This window comes from Sorex araneus, chromosome X (genome assembly GCF_027595985.1).
Source record: "Sorex araneus isolate mSorAra2 chromosome X, mSorAra2.pri, whole genome shotgun sequence".
Lineage (NCBI taxonomy): Eukaryota > Metazoa > Chordata > Mammalia > Eulipotyphla > Soricidae > Sorex > Sorex araneus.
The window spans coordinates 373,466,517-373,485,589 of NC_073313.1; the positions used below are offsets into that span (position 1 = coordinate 373,466,517).

The following is a 19,073-nucleotide window of genomic DNA, read 5'->3' on the forward strand; positions in this document are numbered from 1 at the left end:
GCCGTGGAGGACGAGCTTGTGGGAGAGGGAGAATATCCACCGCCAAGCGCAGTGCAAGGGGAGCGGGGGCAGGGCAGGAGACACAGGAGCAGAAGCACGCGGGCCCAGGTCACCGCGGCCAGGGCCTGTCGGGGCACCCTGAGGCTGCGTTTCCAGCCCCTTGAGCCTAAGAGCTTTGCCTTTCCAGTCCACAACCGAAACAGCGCACGGGGAGACCGACGCCGGTGCCTTTACTGAGTCCTTCCCTGCAGCTCGGGGCTGACTCCCAGCAGTGCTCGGAGGAGCCTCTGCTGCAGCCAGGCGAGGGGGCTCTGTCCCCCGTGGCCCACTGTGCCCACAGAGGTCAGCTGGCCCTGCTCCTCCCAGCACCAGCGGCGCAGAGGGAGACACGAGCTCCAGCAGGGGTGCGAGGTGCCGGGCCGAGCCCCCGCTCCCTCCCCACCGCGCTTCCCGTCCAGAGCGTGCAGCAAGGAGGCGAAGACGCGCAGAGACTCACTTCTTTATCTGCGCCAGGGCGACGTTATTGATGAAGACCATGTGCGAGAGGCCGATGGAGTCCTCCAGCCCCGTGACCAGCTTCTGGATCTCCTGGATGCTCCCGAGGTCCCCCTTCAGGGCACACGCCTGGATAAGGCGTGTCACCGCCAGGCGCGAGGGCAGCTGCTGCAGGCTGAAGGCCGTCCTCAGGGTCGCCATCGCCTCTGGACAGAAACGGGCACCGGGGCCTGTCACAGACGCTCTGGCGGGAACGAGTCTGACCGACTGGCCCCCCGGAGCTGCGAGTGTGCAATTCCTTCAGACCAGAGGAAATGTGAGTGGTGCTGGGAGAAATGGGTTCTGTTCAGGGGTCATGTTCAGTGACTGATTTCAAGGAAGTTGACAAGTTCAGAGAAATTTACGAAAGAATTTTTGAAATTGAAGCATTTATGAGCCAGTGTAATAATACGGCAGGCAAGGTGCTTGCCTTGCACGTGGCTGACCCGGGTTTGATCCCCGGCATCCCACATGGGACCCTGAGCCCCGCCAGGAGTGGTTCCTAAGTGCAGAGCCAGGAGTAAGCCCTGAGAATCACCAGGTGTGGCCCCCAAACAAAAACAAACCAAAAGCACTTAAAACTATGGACTTCCTACCCACTTACTACCCTCCAAGAATGGCAAAACCACCAGATGATTTGCAGGCTGGAAGTTCTGGCCGCTGTTGTTTCCTGACACTCATTTCTCAAAATATAAAATAAATAAAATATCCACTCTGAGCCGCGACTCCTGGAGGAGCAGAGTTAAGAGCAGACGTGAGGCCTCCAGAGCGCCAACATCTGACAGTGAAGGACGGACGTCAGACCGAGCCCGCATTCATGTCAAAATCCAACTCCTTGAAATTTATAAAAAAAAAAAAAATTTTTTTACTTCGAACCCCGACACCCAGAATGTGGTGTCATGGAAATGGACCTATTCACACGGGAGGAACTCTGTGTGGCTTCTGGAGGCATGGCCGGCTGAGTCAGGGGATCACCCTGGTCAGCCACAGGCAAGGAGACAGGCTGAGTGACTAAACCCTCTTGGGCCTAGCGCAGGGAGGGCGAACTGGCACTTCTGCAGCAGGACCAGAACCTGGAACCTTCCACGCCGGTCGGTCTCGAGCGAGTGGCCCGGCCCCAGTGGCGGTGGCAGCACTCGTCGGCTAGTCTCCCGCTGGGCCACCTGGCACGTGAGGGCAGGTGCCCTGGAACGAGGGCGGCCACAGCCTTCCCGAGCCACCGGGGTCCCGAGATCCAGAGGACCCAGACCCCAGCATGCCGGGAGGGCGGCAAGAGGCCGCCTTGCAGACCGGCCACGCACACCCTCTGCTGCTCCCTGGGGCGCCCGCCCAGGGCCTCCTGATACTGATGTAGAAACTCTAGACCCAAACAAGCACGGCAGCCTACTGCTGTTGGTATTATGAACTATTAAAAAAGTATTAGATTAAGTTTTAAAAATCAATATTATAATCATTCGGTGCACAATCCCACACATTTAACACCCAATTTAACTCATTTGCTATCTCACACACAACCAACACAATATGCAGGAAACAACTGCTGGGAATTGTTTCAGATGCTCTAAAGTATGTTAATTTCCACAGCAAAATGACTTGTGCTGTGAATTTTAACGCACTTGAAAGCCTGTACTTTCTCTCGTTCTAGAACACAAATTTTGCATGTCTGAAGAGCTGTGATTCATCCTAAGAAAACCCATCTTGTGTTAAATGGAATGGAAACTGGACTAAGTGGTCAGGTGACAAGTGCATTCATATTCAAGCTGTATTATAAATGCATGTACAGTAATTTACGTCTCTCAGCTCCCACAAAAGGCTCTTGATAAGCAGGTAATTTGCTAAATGGACTCCTTTATCCAAGTATTCGAAGGGCGTTACAAGAAAAATCTGCAGAGGCATTAATGTGACGTAAAGGTCAAGCATTGTGACATACCTTTCAAATAATCCCGCCTAACTTGCGTGATGATGAGGAGGCTGTTGGCAGCCTCGTTCAGTGTGAAGCCCTTGATGTGGGTCTCGGCACTGAAAGAAGCAGACATTTAGAAAGGGATTACTGACATGCTTCTGATATGATAATGAACGGTTGAGCACCAAGGTGAAATTATAAAAACTACTGTTCGTATGTTAAAAATATTGCTGCAAAATATCGACCTGGAGACAGCTTTTGTGTTATCCTGTCAATGGTTATAGAAGGATAATTTTTTTTTGCATTCTGACAGATGACAAAGTTGGAAATGAGCAACAAAAGAAACAAAGTACCAGATTTTTTTAAACAATCGGTTCAGATTCTTGAACGCTGACACGGGATGACTGAAGTAGTCGCGTGCCCGCATTGTTCTGCTGTATCCGAAGCTGGATACTTTTTCCTCTTTTTCCTACACTCACCATAATTATAAAATGTAAAACTATTCTTTCGGCAACAGAAATGAACATTTATTTTCAGCACTGTATATTTTAAATATAAACTAAAGCATATTACTAACTAACACCGTATCATCTCGTTGATTAATTTTCAAATTTCTGTCATCTAGATACATACGGTTTTTAAAGCTGAACCAACCGGCAAACTAAAACTGTTGTTATATTAAAATAAAAAATCTTGTTCCAGTGTTAAATCTGAAACAAAACCCCTAACTTTTTAAAACTCAAGAGTAAAATTAAGGCTTTGCTTACAACTGGACCACCCAGACGGAGCCTCCCCGCCACACAACCTCAGAAGGGCCAACGCAGGCGCGGCCCTGGCCCCACCTGGTCAGTGGCCCCCTGCCCCACGGGGACACACCGCCAGGAGCATTGTGGGGCCGATTCCCTTAACTTCCCAAGACAAGGCCCAGAGGCCCCTTGGTGGGCGGTCACTCCTGCCCTTCCTCTGGCTGGACGCTCCCCTGGGCCCGCTTCCCACTCCTGACACCCAGGGGAGCACCCAGGCATGAGCGCCCCCTGCTCCCCCCTCTGCACGCGCCCACTGCCTTCTCGGGCCCACTCGGAACCAGTCCGACTCCACTGATGTCACGAGGCGCCAGGACAGTGACTGAGGCTCAGACGTACCCCCCACAGCTGCCCGCACAGGAGAGCCCTCGGCCAGGGGCTGCGCCCGCAGACCCCGAGAGCACCCCCGAGCCTCCTTCCTCTCGCCACCGTCTCGTGCAGGGAAGGAGACGGCTAACGCACCTCCTGGGAACACTCGAGTCACCGGGGTGGGCCAGCAGCCCCGGCCAGGCAACCCGGAATTCCAGAGAGTGCACTTTCTGGACTTCCCACGGGGCGGGCGGCACTCTCGGCGAGACAGGAGTGACGCCTGAAGGCACCACCCGTGCCAACAGGCAAGTCTTCGCCCGGGACAAGCTCTAGGGGACAAAGTCCCACCACAGACGGGAGCAGAGCCTGGCGGGGGCTCGCTGACAGGGCACACCGACCGCCGGCGACCGGACTCAGGCCACCCACCACAGACGCCCGCCACCAGCTCAGACGGGGGTCAGAGCGGCAGCCGCACGCCACGGCCGCGCCCCGCCTCAGCTGTCAGCAGCGGGGCTCGCCGACACTCTCAGCAGGCGGGGGCGTGTCGAGGGCCTCAGACTAGACGCTGGCTTCCACGAGACCCTGCGTTCGGGCAGCAGAGGTCACTGAGGGCACCGGGCCAATGGGGCTCTGGTGCTGTGGCGGGAGGGCCTCGGCCCCGTGCCCGCCTCACGGGCAGTGTCTAAGGCGGCCGTGGCCAGAGACAGGACAGCGGCCCGCGGGGCCACACACGCCCGAGGGAACAGGGGGAAGCACCTCCCGTCCGGGCTCTGCTGGACTCAGTCCACTCTGGTCACCGTGCGTGCAAAGCCTGGGACTGTGACCCCGTTTTTCATAGACCCGGTTCAAGCCCCGGAGCAGGAAGAAAAGGTGAGTGTAGACGCAGGCAAGCAGGCACAGGCCCACAGGGCGGCTGGACCGTCCGAGTCTACTGTGTCCACCACGAAAGGGTCTTAAGCGGTCATCGATAAAAACGCAAAGAAAAGTCACTTTGAAAAGAGATACAGACAGGGGCCAGAGCCACAGCACAGTGAGGAGGGTGTTTGCCTTGCACACGGCCGTCCCGGGTTCAATCCCCGGAATCCCATGTAGTCCCTCAAGCACCGCCAGGAGTAATTCCTGAGTGCAGTGCCAGGAGTAACCCCTGCACATCTCCAGGTGTGACCCAAAAAGAAAAAAAAAAAAAAATGGACGTCACGGACAACAGCAAGACAACACCAGAACCCACGCAGGCCAGGAAGGGCCGGGAACAAGCCGCCATGCTCCCTGTGGGCAGTTGGGGCCGCGGAGCAGGGGAGGGGGGCGCGTAGTGGGGAGGGCCGGGCACTTACGCCTTCTTCACCTGCAGGGCCTGCTCCAGGCTGCCGTCCCTGGACAGGAGCAGGTTCAGGAGGCGGTCGTAGGCATCGCTGCTCAGTACGACGTTCTGCTTCTCCGCTTTCAGGAAGACATTGAAGGCCTCTGCGGGGAACAACGGGAGATGACGCCCGCCCGGCCTCTGGCCAGCCCCCGCCCGCAGGGCCCACTTCTGGAAGGCAAAGCAACACTTCTGCCAGCTAGTACCCGACCCCAAGCCCCACAGGTCTTCCTGCTGCATTTATTGTTCAAGTTACTTTTCTGAAGTCAGCAAATAATTCCCACATGCTGAATAGTTCTTCCAAATTTATTTGTCAAAAGACGATGCCAGTTTCAAAATAAACCGCAAAATGTATGTTAAAGTCCAACTAAAGCAGAGGTATAATTTAGATTGAGGGAGCAAAGATTTATTTTAAAGCAATCTTTAATCTATAAGTGGGTGGTTATAATGGTTAACATTTCAACACAATAGCATTAAAGTGAATATAGCCTATAATTCTAAAATTAGGAGATCAAATTATTTGGCTACGACAGGACTTATACAAAAACATACAATTTTCAAATATACAGATACCTAACAGGTAAACTAAGCAACATTTGTTTGACTGATTAACAGTTTTATTTCACTTGTTCACAATAACTGTCAGTGAGTGAAAAGATGTTCGCCGAGAGAGGAAACCGCGCCTGCAGTCACCCGCTTCCCTGAAGCGGAGCTGCCTGTGCTCAGCGCACGCAGCCCGGGGCGGACGGGGGCCCCACCTGAGGCCAAGCCATCGGCACGATGCGGGGACAGGGGAACGGGTCAGCACCGGTGTCGGCCCGAGGCAGGCCAGCGTGCCCGGGGCCGTGTGCCGTGGCCCCTGCCCTGTGGCCGCCGGCACAACCCCGCATCCCTCAGCTGTGGGCACTGGCCGGGCTGAGCGGCTTTGGTCCTGTCGGTCCAGCCCACCCATGGGCCCTGCCCACCGTGACGGACACAGCGGGAGGCGGAGTGAGTGCACTCTGGGGGGCCGAGGCCAGGTGAGGCCACAGCTTCCCACCCCCAGTCCCAAGGCCTGCGGCAGGGACAGCCCTGAGTCCCTCGGCCTCCGTGGCAGAGCACTGGCCACGGGCCCTGACAGCGGCTGTCTGCCACAGGGCAGACTCGGGGACGGAGGAAGGCCAGCGAGTGAGCGGGAGCAAGTGCGGGCTGAGGCGGGGGCTGCCTTGAGCATGTCTGAATGACCGGAATACGTGAGAGCTGGGCGCCGGTGAGAGGCCCAAGTCCAGCCCTGGCCCAAGTACTAACTCGCTGGGCCCCAGGCTCCCCAGGAGGAGAGACAGGCACGAAGGCACAAACCTCGACCCCCAGGTCCCAACAATCCACTACAGACCTGACCCCCACGAACACCAGAGCGAATGCCCCCTGCCCCTGCCCACTGACCTTGGCTCTTCTTCTGTCTGCAGGCCAGCAGCAGCGCGTCCTGGGGGCCAGGCCTGGCAGGGGGCGGGGGCACGGAAGCTGGTGCGTCCTTCCCGCTCTCGTACCACAGCTGGAACACGGGGTTCAGTCAGGGAGGCCGGCCGCAGAGCTCAGCTCGAGGGTCGTGCCCCCACAACCCCACCCTGCCCAGGCAGAGCTGCCGGAAATGGCACCGACTCTCTGGCCACAGCACCTGCACAAGGGGCCTTGCGGCCCGCGGAACCAGCCGGCACCCGGGGCGGCACCCCGGTAAGAAGCAGAACCCGCCCGCCCGTCCTGGTAGGGTACCTCGGGCACATCGAACGGGACCTCCTGGTTACTGTTCCTGAGGATTTCAGCCAGTAGCCGCAACGTCTTTGCCCGGGGAATGATGTTCTCTTCCTGCATCTTGTTCCAGACAGCGTCAGCCTTTTGCCAGTCACCATTTACTTCTGTTGGGCGGAGAAAAGGCTTCGTCAGCAGAGCTTGCGGGCCCGGCGGCTGCGGGGGGCTCGCCAGCCCAGAGGCTAGGCTCTCTTTGTTATGAACGGCAACGCCACCGCCCGTCACACAGCCACACTGCCCCTTCGTTCAACTGTGAAAAATCTCTGCCGGCAAAAAGCCTCTTTGCAAAGACCGAGAGACAAACGGCGGCTGCCAGGACCAGCCCACAACAGGCAACGGTTCTCTCTGCTCTCGCCCCGGCAGTGCAGGGCACACAGTGCCCCCACGCCACCCGGGGCCCTGAGGTGCTGATGCTGGATCCAGGTCAGGCGGGGCCGAGGCCGAGGCAGCTGGGCACGAGTCCTGGGATCGCCCTCGCGGCTGTGCCGCGGACAGGGGACCGAGCACGGCCCAAGCCAGAGCAGGAGGGCAGGGGGGAGGGGAACTGCAGGACCCTCAGGGACTAAAGGGAAGTAGGAGGAGCCACAGAAGTGGGGGCAAGGTCCAGGAGCCCCAACCACAGGGCAGGCGGGAGGGGCGGCCCCGGCACCCTGAGGCAGAATTCCCATCCAGAACAGTTTGGCCCACAGGGCCCCGCGGGGGGACTCCCCCAGGGGCCACGCAGGGAAGGGCAAAGCACAGCAACTGGTCACTCCCAGCGGCCATGACAGAGACGGAGCCACAGGGCCACTGTGAGCACCACCCAGCGAGCAGCCATACCCATGACGACGCCTCCAACTCCAACCGGCTGCCGGTCCCCTCGCCGCGCTTCCCCGGGGAGAGCCGACTGGGCGCAGCGGCGGAAAGGCGCCCCCCACAGTCCTGCTCCCCGAGCAAGCAGAGAGGCGGGACCCTCGCAGGCGCTCCAGCAACCCCTGCTGCCCCCCGCCCTCGCTCCCTGCCAGACTGTGCCGACCCCACCTGCCCTCTCAGGCGACACCGAGGCGTCAGGCCAGGGGAGGGGCGGTCCGACTCACTGTGCAGCTTCAGCAGGTTGAAGTACATCTCGTCCCGGTCACACTCAAACAGCTTCTGCGTCAGCTCCACTAATTTTTCCAGAGTTTCAACCTTGGAAACAAGACAGATCAAGCTGTGGAGAGGGCAAGGTGGCCGGTCCGTCTGCACCGGGAGACACACACACACACACACACACGCGCGCGACCATCATGGGCCAGAACGTGTAAGTGCTGCTGGACCAGAGGGCAGGTCACGGGGCCGACTCTGGCCCAGGCCCCACACAGGACCTGGGGAGTTTCCAGCTCTGGGTGCAGAGAGGCGCCCCTTCAGCAACCCAGTCCTGTGCCCCGCCCCGCCCCCACGCTCGCCCACAAACCTGATTGTTTGTGATGCATCGGTCACAGAACCACTGCAGCCTCATCGGGCGGGCCCGGATGCCCGGAGTCTGCGAGGAGAAAGGAGGTCAGGCCCTCGCCCCCGGCTGTGTCCGCAGCACGGCACGACACAGTGACACTTGGGGCCGTTCACAGCGAGTCCCCAAATGACGGATGAAATTAACTCCCAAATACATCGGATCACAACACACAGGGGCCCTCACCCACCCTCAACAGACTCGGGAAGCAGAATCAGTATCAACGGCCACAGTAAACCAGTGCTGACCACTTTCTTCAGCAAGGAAACGGGTCTGCACAGCACCCGACTCCGGCAGACGCTACTTGGCGCCTGAAGCCACGCACGCGTCACTTCAGTCCTGGCTGCCACCAAAAACCGGGCAAGGCCAGGGGCTCCCAGACGGTCCCCGAGGAAATGCCCTCTGAGGTCAGACACAGTCCGGGAACGGGCTCGTGGAGCGCACAGCTGACCTGGGTGTGACCACGGCACGTGTGGGGTCCCCCAGTCCCGCCAGGCGTGAGCCCTGGGAGCGAGGGTGCAAGGCAGATGACTCAGTCCGAGCACCACACTGTCCCACGCCATCCCTGAGCCCGCAGGGTGGCCAAGAAGCAGACCAAGGCGGTGAGCTGGTCGCTCCAAGGCTGCGGCGTGGGAAGCCATGAGCCAGGCTCAGCTGACAGTGCTCAGGAGACACACACTCCCCCACCCGGGCCCCACACGCTCCGCCTCTTTACAGCAGTTTAAGACGGAACCGACATCAAGCTGGACGGCAGCCGACAGAACCGACGGGGCCCTTTCAGAACCCACGGCCGCAGGGCGCCCCACGTCCGTCCTGAAACTGAGAACTCCCAACTCCCGCCCCACAGAAATCTCAATCATCAAAAGAGCATCTAGGGCCGAGACATAATCCTCGGCTCCAGCCGTCTCCATTCCTGCTTTATCTCCCGGCACCTCCCTGAACCCTGAACACCACCCGCCGAACGTGGAAACAGGCAACGTAATGAAAACACGCGAGAGGACTCTAATCTGGACGCGGACGCTGACATCAAAAATGGGTTAATGCTTCATTAAACAGTGAACCTGCCTGTAATCTCCCCTGGCTCTGCCACGCTCCATCTGACGGGCAGCAGCGCAGCCAGGCACGGGGGGCCGAGACTGAGTGGGAGGAGCGACACGGAGACACCATGGCCGGGAAGGACACGAGGCAGCAGCCGTGGGGGCAGCCTTACCGTCCCTCTGCCGCCCGAGTGTGGAACTGGAGCTCTGGGGGCCCGGGCCAGGGTCCAGCCCTCGTGGCATCGCAAAGCTGAGGCCACGCCAGGCACGAGAGCAGGGCAGTGGCCTGTGGGGCTGGGCCTTCGCCCCACCCCAACACCACAAAGCCAGGTCTGGGAGTTCCTGAGGTGAACCAGTGAATGGGACCTGCTGCTTCTACTGACTTGTGGACATTCTTGCAACTGTGGACGCACACACGGGCAGAAAGGGCGGCAAGAGGCCAGTCCTGGCGCCTGGCGCAGAACCCGAGCCCCTCGGTGCAGGCCCTAGTGACCCTTTCGAGGGATACACCTTTTAGCCCAGGGCCTTGTCAGAGCAGGGGCTGGTCTGCCGGGGTACGGCTGCGGCTCCCGTGGCGACAGCCACAAGTGGACAGACTCTGCAGTCACCCTTCCACTCACCAATTTCACTAAGCAAAATTTCAATCAAGTCCAGATAAAATAAACTAATCCCACCTAGGCCAAGCTTCTCACCTACCATTTCCCATAAGCTGCTTACCATCGCAAAGGAAGAAAAAAATTTAAATTAAATGCCAAACAGTTGCAGACAGCATTTGTTTGACTGATTAACTTGTAGACAAGCATTACAAATAAATCTGAGCATGGGCTGCAGCAAATTAAATTCTACTGCTTTAAAGAACAAAGAATTCCCTGGCAAAGAGGATTAGCAACTTTACACCCAAGAATGCCAGTTTAATTTAATTGTTCCACAATCCAAGATTTAATATGCAAATATCATTTTGATATGTAACAGGGAATTTAACAAAGTGAGGGAACAAATTCAATATGCAACCGGGCTGCGTTCTCTGAACTGTGATTAGACGCGGTAAGAGAGCCGGCCAGGCAGCCCCCACCACGCCTGGAACTGAAGAATATTAACAAGAACCGAGTGTGTGTGATCAGAGGAGAAGCTGGGGGCACCCGGGCGACCGCCCCAGCAGGCGGCGTGAGCCTCACCTCAATGATCTTCTTGGCCTCCTTGTCGTTCCCCGTCTCCAGGAAGGCGAAGAACAGGTCGTAGAGCATCGTCATCTCCCCCTGCTCTTGGCTCACGAAGTCCATGGCTGGAAGGGCGGAGAGACGGTCTCGGAGGGGGAAGCAGCTGCACGGAAACTCTCCCCAGGCCGACACTCACCCTCTGACCCCGCCCCCTGCCCAGGAAACGCCTTCGCCGGGCACAGTGACCCTGCACGGTACCACTGACCCCAGCGCAGGAGGGAGGCTGAGGGGAGGGACAAAGCCCCTGGAGGCAGAGCCCCAAGACCAGAGTGTGAAGTGACGGTGGGGGCAGGCGCGAGGTGTGTGACGGGCAGAGGCACTGGAGCCAAGGCCCAGCTCAGCGGGGCTCCGAGCACTGCGGGGAGCACCCCGGGTACTGGGGACCGCACCCTGCTCAACCATGTGCAGGGCGGCCGCCTTCCTGCTGCTCTCTCCTGCCCCCACGTCACGAGACACTCGTGGTACTGAGAGGCAAGCTACTGTTTCTTCTTTGATTTTTGTGTCTCACACCCATCAGTGCCTGGGGCTGTGTGGGGCTGAAGTCGGACCTGCGAGTTCAGGGTGCGAGGGGAGGGACGGAGCGTGGCCGACCTTTGTGGATGAGCTCGGTCTCGCCCTTCTCGATCAGCCTGCACAGCAGGTCGTGCATCCGCGGCAGGGTCTTGTACTTCTGGTAGCAGTCCATGGCGACGCTGAGGGCGCCCGGCAGGTCCTCCCTGGAAAACAGGGACGGGCTGGGCAGGGGCAGCCGGGGGCCGCACAGCTCAGCTCCGCGCGGGCAGGAACCCCGAAGCACAGTGCCCAGCTCTTCCACGGGACGCCCGCCGCCATGACTGCTCGGGGCCGAGAAGCGTCTGGCGGGAAGGGCTGCTGCGCACCTGTCCCGGCCGAGACACACGTGGGGACAGCAGGCCTGTGCCGACGGCGCCCGCGCCCCCCTGCTCCCGGCGCGCAGACCCGGGAGCTTCAGCCTTCCCGGCGGAGCCCGGGGAGGCAGTGGCCGGCGGTGGCCGGCAGTGGCCGGGGCGGTGCCGGGGCACACGGTGGGCTCTGACCTCGCCTTCCGGAGCATCCCACAAACGCTGTACGGAGCAGGGGAGGGGCAGGCGGCGTCTGCGCCGAGGGGCGCCCGGAGGCCCCTCTGGGCCTGTTTACAGAGCCGAGCGACACCCCACTGCGCCGCGGAGGTTCTGTCGCTCGGGTGAAGGCTAAATTACAGGTTAATTTCAAGCGGCAAGGCGATGCCGCAGGCTAGATTACTGTCACACGCGAGAAATGCCACGGGGGGACCGCGGATGACACGGCGTCTGAGCGTGCGAGCTGCCGCCCCGTTGCCGTCAGCCCTCCGCGTCGCCCAATGAGAGCCGGAGCTCGAGAGCCACACGCGGCTCCTCAGATCAATTCCCAAAGTGGAACGGAACTGTCTCAACTGTACTTCCCCACATCAGGTCAACACTATCAATAAATAAATGAGTAATTGCCCTGTCAATCAAAGAGACATGCTAATAGCCTCTGGTCTCCAAATACACGCTTCCAGAGATCACACACGGCTGAGGAGCAACGGCGAAGTGGAAATAGTTCATAAATATTTGGTGGTGACTCTAAGTACCAATATTATTGCTCTCCAGTTGCCAGAAGAACGAGCTAGAAATCTTCGAAGAAGCCGCCGGGCAGAGCTGGTGAGGACGAGGACGGGGGGAGAGGGACGCGCCCTCTTCAACCGACTCCAATCCAAAGAGGAGGCAGGTGGGGCCGGAGAAACAGAAGGGGGGAGAGCGCTGCCTTCCCTGCGGCCGCCCCTCCCCTGCCCCCACCCACACAAGTGCGCAACCCCCAGGTCTGATGGGCTGACGCCTGAGGGACGGGGTGGGGACACTCAGCGCTCGTGTTCTCAGCGCTCCATGTGTCACCCCAGCGGCCAGCACCACAGGGTGGGGCAGGCAGGGTGCGAGGACAGCAGCCCCGTCCTCAGGGGCCCAGCACGGGCCTCGGCGGCCTGTCGGCCCGGTGGCGCCCATGTCCGTGTGGAAGAAAGCAGCCCCCACGGCACGAGGAGGGGTCGGAGCCCCGGGGCCTCGCCCACCACGTGGGACCCACTTCCCAGTTTCTGCGACCTCGGTGGGTCCTTGGCCCCTCTGAGCTTTCAGAGACCCCAACCGACGGCGCTGCCGGCAGCCTGAGGGAACAGTGCGAGCACAGTGGGGAGGGCGCTGGCCCCGAGCACTGCCAGAGGTGGCCCAGAAACCAAAGAGAAGGAAAGAGGACGAAAGAACGAATACAGGGAACATTAACCTGAGGTCGGAGTGACATGTAGGCGGGAGGGACTTGCTGTGCCCACGCCTGCCAGAGAGACCCCTGAGCAGACCAGGAGGCAGCCCTGAGCCCAGGCAGATTTGGTCCATCCCCCCGCCCCCCCGGCCCGAAAGAGCCCTTTCAAGGAATCTTGAAGGAACATTAAGTCTGAATCAAAACATTACTCCAGGCTTACTTCAGTATACATGCATGATTCCCCAAAGTTTATATAAAATGGGCTACAAATTCTAAAAAGTCCATTCCTAAGAAAAATTTATTGTTCCTTCCCCTAACTTCATAAAATGATAAAAAAAAAAAAAAATCGGGGCTGGAGTGATAGCACAGCGGGTAGGGCGTTTGCCTTGCATGCGGCCGACCCGGGTTCGATTCCCAGCATCCCATATGGTCCCCTGAGCACCGCCAGGGGTAATTCCTGAGTGCAGAGTCAGGAGTAACCCCTGTGCATCGCCGGGTGTGACCCAAAAAGAAAAAAAAAAAAAATCAACCCCAGAACACACTTCATTTCTTAGAAACAAAACCAAACCGAACCAATGGTGGCATCTAGCAATTAGCCTTTCCTTTCAGTGACTAAAGCTTTCCAATAAAGTATCTATTTTTTATAAATGGAAGTTATGTTGCTAAAAATAAACAAATAAAGCCAAGCCAAGCCCCAAAAGTAAACAGTTAAGAATACTGACTGCTGGGGCTAGAGTGATACTACAGCGGGTAGGGCATTTGCCTTGCACGCGGCCGACCCGAGTTTGATTCCCAGGATCCCATATGGTCCCTGAGCACCGCCAGGAGTCATTCCCGAGTGCAGAGGCCAGGAGGGACCCCTGAGCACCGCCGGGTGTGACCCAAAAGCCAAAAGAATACTGAATGCTGCAAATCAAGTCTATATGGGTAGGAGAGAAAGAGTCCGTTCACCAGGGCCGGGGCTACTGCACGCTGCAGGCCTGGGGTCAGTGCCAGGAGTTGGGCCAGAGAACCGGCCCGCTGACTCCTGGGCACTGCTGGTCTTTCCCTCCACCCAGAGGAAAACATTCTGTGACTTTAAGAGTCGTGAACACAGAAATAACTCAGCCAAGTCCTGAGCTCCGAACGGTTCTGTTTGCGGACTCAAACGGGCACTTGGTTCCTAGGAAACCTGTTCTAGAATTTCCGACTCACTTCTGGTTTGCTTGTGGCTTCAGGGCTGCCCGGGCAGGGGACACACCCAGGCCTCCCGCCTCCCGGAGCCCAGAGCCGCCCTTCCCGAGTGGGCGCTGGCTGCAAAGGGCAGAAAAGGGGCTCTCGGGGAGCAGCTCCAGGGGAGCCTGGTGGGGGAGCAGCAGCCGCCCGGGGGAGGCGCCCTGACACTTCAAACTAGTCTCCGCTCGCGCGGCTGCCTGGCCCGGGGAGAAAGCAATTCCGCAGGAAGGATAACTTCACAAAAACGACTGTTAGAGAAGCAGCTTTTGGAGAAGCTAAATGTTTTTTTCTGTTCATCATCTATAAATGAGGAATCTTCAAGGAGACTGGTGTTGCAATTACAACTAATCCTCCCCAAAAAATTAACTGTGTTGAAGGCTTTGTAATTTCCCTAGGTACAATTTAGCTGTCACTTACTTTAAAATTTACTCAAACATGCGTTCGGAAGAGCACCGACTTCACATGTCAAGTGCTTTCCAGCCAATTGAGTCTAAACTGGAAGTCGGTGTTAAACAACTGAGTGATTAGACAAGATAGCTCATTTCCCTGCTCTTTTGTTCAGAATAAAATGCCACATTTACATGATCAGGCTCAACAGGACTTTGGGAGGGCGTGCGGGCGGCGGGTGGCGCCTCCTGCTCCGGCCGCAGTGGCCCGCTCAGGGAGCCTGTCATTTACCAATCACCCTTCCGAGAGCGGCAGCCAGGAATGCGCCTTCATTACCACGCGAGACACCGTCCTAGCACTGTCCTGTCCACCTGGGGCCCTCGAGCCACTCCTGTCCCTGGCACCGGTGAGGCCCCGATCTCAACACAAGGACGGAAGGGCCCGGAAAGCAGCCCGCCGAGTCTCGCTGTGCGACCGGGTCCGAGCAGCTCCCAACACCCTGTTCCGCTCGGCCGTGACCTTCTGAAGAACCTGAGATTAAACGGCAAGAGTTCTGGGCGGGCGAGACACGAGCCTGAATAAATGCACGGGGCCGGCAGGCACCACGGCGCGAGTGAGCGCTGGCCAACCTCAACGGGAAGGAGGAAACAGGGTCCTTGGTGATTCCCCCTAGACAACTGTTCCACAGCTTCAGAGGTTCTCCACATGCAGTGAAACCAAAGTGGCTCAGCTGCCGACGGGGGGGTGGGGGCGCTCCACTCCCCACAGCAAAGTCCACGGAAGCCCCTAACTAACCTGCCTCCAGCATGTTCTTCCTCACACGAAAGATCTAAGTTATCTTCCAGCTACCAGGGAGTCTGGCAGAAACAGAGCTGAGGGCTGGGGACGCCCTCAGCCCAGCGCACACGGCACCCGGGAGTCCGACCCAGCCAAGAGACACCCGCACCCACGGAATGCACGGCAGCAGCCTAAGGCAGACGCGACTCCGAGAAACTGCTCACTGCTTCGTTTCTTTCCTGCTCAACCAAGTGTTACCATTTTAGTACAGAAACAGATTATACTTCTGCGAATTATGGAAGTTAACTTTATTATTCTGAAAACCTGTTTATTAGCTTTCATTTCCCTAGGTTAATAAATTTTAAAATGTATGCATTGCTAGAGTTTTATACACAACATCCAAGTAAAAAAGACATTATTAATATCTCGTGGTTTTTATCTAATTAAAAAAAAAAATCCGTTCAAATGGAAAGCCAGCTGAACCCAAAGGTCATTATTGCAAAGGCCTGGCCATGCACACGCTCCAGCCTTAAGTCCAAGCCACGGCCTATTCAGAACCTCCGAGCCACACCCAGACCCATGCCGACTGCCAAGTGTGGATCAAGGCGCCCCACTCCCCAGATGGGACCCTGCTGAGGACAATGACATGGAATCACCGAAGATCAAACATCCCGACCCAAACCAGCTCTGTGGGCCTTCGGCAGGCTCTGCTGCCGCCGCCAAGGCTCTGCATTAGCTCATCACCTGGGAAGTCAAAAATAACGAAACTTTCCAGTCTCCGCTTCCTCCAACTGCTCACCGACTGGGGGAGTCACCAAACTCCCTTTCAAACACGAGACTCCGTCCCGTCACGCTCAGAGACCAGGAGGTCCCTGGAGGCTGCTCTGGGAGGCAGGGGAGAGCCCCGGCCACACAGGCGGAAGCACCCTGCAGGCCCTCCTCCCCACCTGAGTGCACCCGCGAGCCCCTGGCTGTCCTGGGGCAGAGCCCTCCCGCGGACACTCTGCAGGAGGGCCGTGTCTTCTCGTGTGCAGAGCCCCTCAGAGACGGCTCCCGGCCCGCTCTCCGGGCTGGCGGCTGTTTGGCCGGGAGCGGAGGAGGGCCTGATGTGTCTGGGCACGGGGCCCATTTCTTTCAAACCTCCAAGCAGAGTTCCTCATGCAATTTGCAGAGATGGGTCTTTGAAACAATCAAAAAATCCTAGTAAGAAGCACACTAATTATAGGATTTCTCTATAAAGTTGGCGGTGAACACGAGAACTCAGAAACGAAGTCACTGTTTGAAGCCCCATTTTTCCAGAGGGCTGTAATGCAGAGATTGTGGAGGCCAGGTGGAAAACTGTTGTTTTCCAGAGGAAGGCAGAGACTACAGACCACTTCACACAACACGCGTGTACACCCTTGCTGACACCCAGGAGCTGTTCTTAATTCCGCATTTTAAACGCGGGACTCCTCAGTCACTGCAGCCGGTGACCTGACCCCTGACGACACGGGAACAAGGTGTGGGAGGCGAGGGCAGCTGCTCCGCCCGCCTCTCGCCTCTCCGCCAGTGCCGCGCACCACGCGGAACCAGAAACGGCCAGGCACAAGACAAGCAGGTCAGACCCACACGGGGCCCCGGACGAGACGCCGAGGTCAAGTGTGAGACGCTCTCTGAAGGAGAGAGGTGACAGCTGCCCTTCCTCCGAGAACGTCCCTCAGACCCAGTGCGGACCCAGAGGCAGGTCGACAGGGCGATGCTCAGGCGCTGCCCCTTCCCCCCCGGCCCAGCCTAGAGGGCTCCTCGGGGAGCCAGGCCCGACGTGCCGCTGGCCCAGACCGGGGGGGGGGGGGGGGGGGGCGCTCGGCCGTGGTGGGTGTGGAGGGGCCAGGCGCAGGGCTTCCGTCTCAGTGCCGGCAGACGCGGGAGCCCCACTTACTTTCGCAGGTAGAGCGTGACCAGGGGGCCGGTGAGGGAGGTGGTCGGCTTGGCCAGCCCCAGGGTCACGATGGCTTCGAACAACTGCTTCACGGTGTCCACCTCCCCGCGCAGGGCCGCGCTGTTGAGGATGTGGAAGAAGGACAGCACGGAGGCCTCGCGGATGGGAACGTCTTTCTCTTTCATCTCCCGGAGAATGTTAATAGCATCTACAATGAAGTCACACAAAAGACCCTTAGGTAATTTCATGTGGGGAAAACAAACTGCTATTAAAACAGCGTTTCAAGCCCAGCAGGAATGGAGATTCCAGTGTATAATGCCGATTTCAAGTTAATTACTACTTGCATTTCTAAACGAGACTACAATTATAAATCCACAATAGTGTGGGTTTTTTTTTTTCTATCATTTCCATGCAACTCTGAGGACAAATTACAGACAGGGACTATGTGCCCACGCGGCTTAGAGCGGCCCTGCCCGGCCTGCCCTCGGGCGGCGAGATCCCCCTAAATGGATGCTTTTATCACTCAGAGCAACATCTGCTAAATCACACCATTGTTTCTTCAGCAGATGGCTTGTCAGGAGGCCAGATAATAAAGATGTGTTTACACTGTATGTACAGCCAGACTAATGGTCTGATACCGATAGGGCCTGTTTGCTGTGTCGATACTAATTAGCTGAGCAGAGCCAATGAAAGCTTTCCCAAGGACTGCCTGTTAATACATTACATTCATTAGTCTTCATTAGGAAGGCAGAAACAAACATTTTAGGGTATGGAATAAGTGCATTTTTATAATGTTGTTCTTAATTATCACAGACAAAATGTTTTGACCGCTTTGCAAGAGTGATTTTTAAAAAGCAGGCTAATCCTTAGTTTTCTGTGTATGAAGGAGTCCTGGGGAAGAATTTAATGTTCAACCCAAGTATTCCTCCTGCAATTTTCACTAAGGCAAGCCTAAAGTATTCTAGGAATGAAAGTGAGGGAAACCCAAAAAGGAAATTTCAAAACAGCCAAACGAGGAAGTTAAGAAACTAGCAAGAAGGAAGAACATATCATCAAGAGTAATCGGCTGTATTAGGCTTATCAGCATTCTCTCGACAATGAGAAAATTAGAACATGCAGATCGGCTACAGAAGAGCTACACTTCTCTTGTGAAGTTACAAATAAGTATTTATCAAAGTACATTATGTTATTAATGTCACTGAAAGTTGAAACAAAGACTGGAGTAAAATTCATGTTCTTAAATGTGAAGTCACACTTATAACCCATGTTCCTGAATGTGAAGTCGTGCTTCTGACCCATGTGACTGTGTGGTCGTGCTTATAACCCATGTTCCTGTGTGTGAGGTCTTGCTCATAATCCATGACCTGAAGCGTGGGTCATGTTCAAAGGTCTTCCGCTCAGTCTCCCAACATTCCTGAGCAAAAGCAAAGCCATTAGTGCAGGCACATAAGCAAACTGCGCCGTGAGTCATGATCTCCAAACCCCGTCCAACAGCGACGCCGTGAGCATGAGGCAGTGAGCTGTGAGATCTAAGTGACAGGCGCTGCTCCATTAGGGCTAATGGGCCGCACTGTCCGCGCAGCTCCGCCCCGCGCACGCAGACGGGCACGCCACGTCCTCCTGGCCCTTACCTGGGAGCTGGCCGTGCTTCCCCAGGACTCTCACGAGGGCCATGTACTTGCTGGTGTCCAGGACAGCGGACGAGTCTAAGCGTTCCCTGGAAATGAAGCCACAGGAACGTTTGTGGCTGATCAGCTTTGCAGAACATCGGTGGAGTGACTGCTTTAAGGCTGGCCTCAGGTAAGGTTTGTCTGACGCTGTTCACAATCTCGGAGGGATCAGGTCTGAAGCACTGGCAGAAAGGTCTCCCAGACCACAGACACGTGTACTCCGTTTGCAAATGACACTAACCGAGCCCAGCTTCTGTCCTCGACACTTAGACACCAAAAAAGACTCATCTGGTCTTTCTGAAGGGAAATCAGATCGCTGGGAAAGTGCCGCATCGTCAACCGTCACAGTACCACAGGGACAAGAGGGATGTTCCGCAAGGCTGAGGACCCGGGCCTGGCAGAGACGGAGTGCGGGCGGCGGGCGG

General features: G+C 57.2%; 1 protein-coding gene across 2 annotated transcripts in view; it reads right to left on the bottom strand.

The window, feature by feature from the left end:
- The window catches only part of LRPPRC (leucine rich pentatricopeptide repeat containing), a 50,657-nt gene that overhangs the window by 3,412 nt on the left and 28,172 nt on the right, over positions 1-19,073 (bottom strand). For both annotated transcript variants that reach the window (XM_055120666.1, XM_055120667.1), the window contains exons 22-32: positions 18,610-18,695; positions 16,979-17,186; positions 11,005-11,129; positions 10,372-10,478; positions 8,124-8,192; positions 7,768-7,858; positions 6,656-6,798; positions 6,329-6,437; positions 4,881-5,010; positions 2,465-2,553; positions 497-701 (exon numbers count right to left, since the gene is read on the bottom strand). In XM_055120666.1, coding sequence (XP_054976641.1) covers positions 497-701; positions 2,465-2,553; positions 4,881-5,010; positions 6,329-6,437; positions 6,656-6,798; positions 7,768-7,858; positions 8,124-8,192; positions 10,372-10,478; positions 11,005-11,129; positions 16,979-17,186; positions 18,610-18,695 — 1,362 coding nt within the window. The remainder of the gene's footprint in view (positions 1-496; positions 702-2,464; positions 2,554-4,880; positions 5,011-6,328; positions 6,438-6,655; positions 6,799-7,767; positions 7,859-8,123; positions 8,193-10,371; positions 10,479-11,004; positions 11,130-16,978; positions 17,187-18,609; positions 18,696-19,073) is intronic.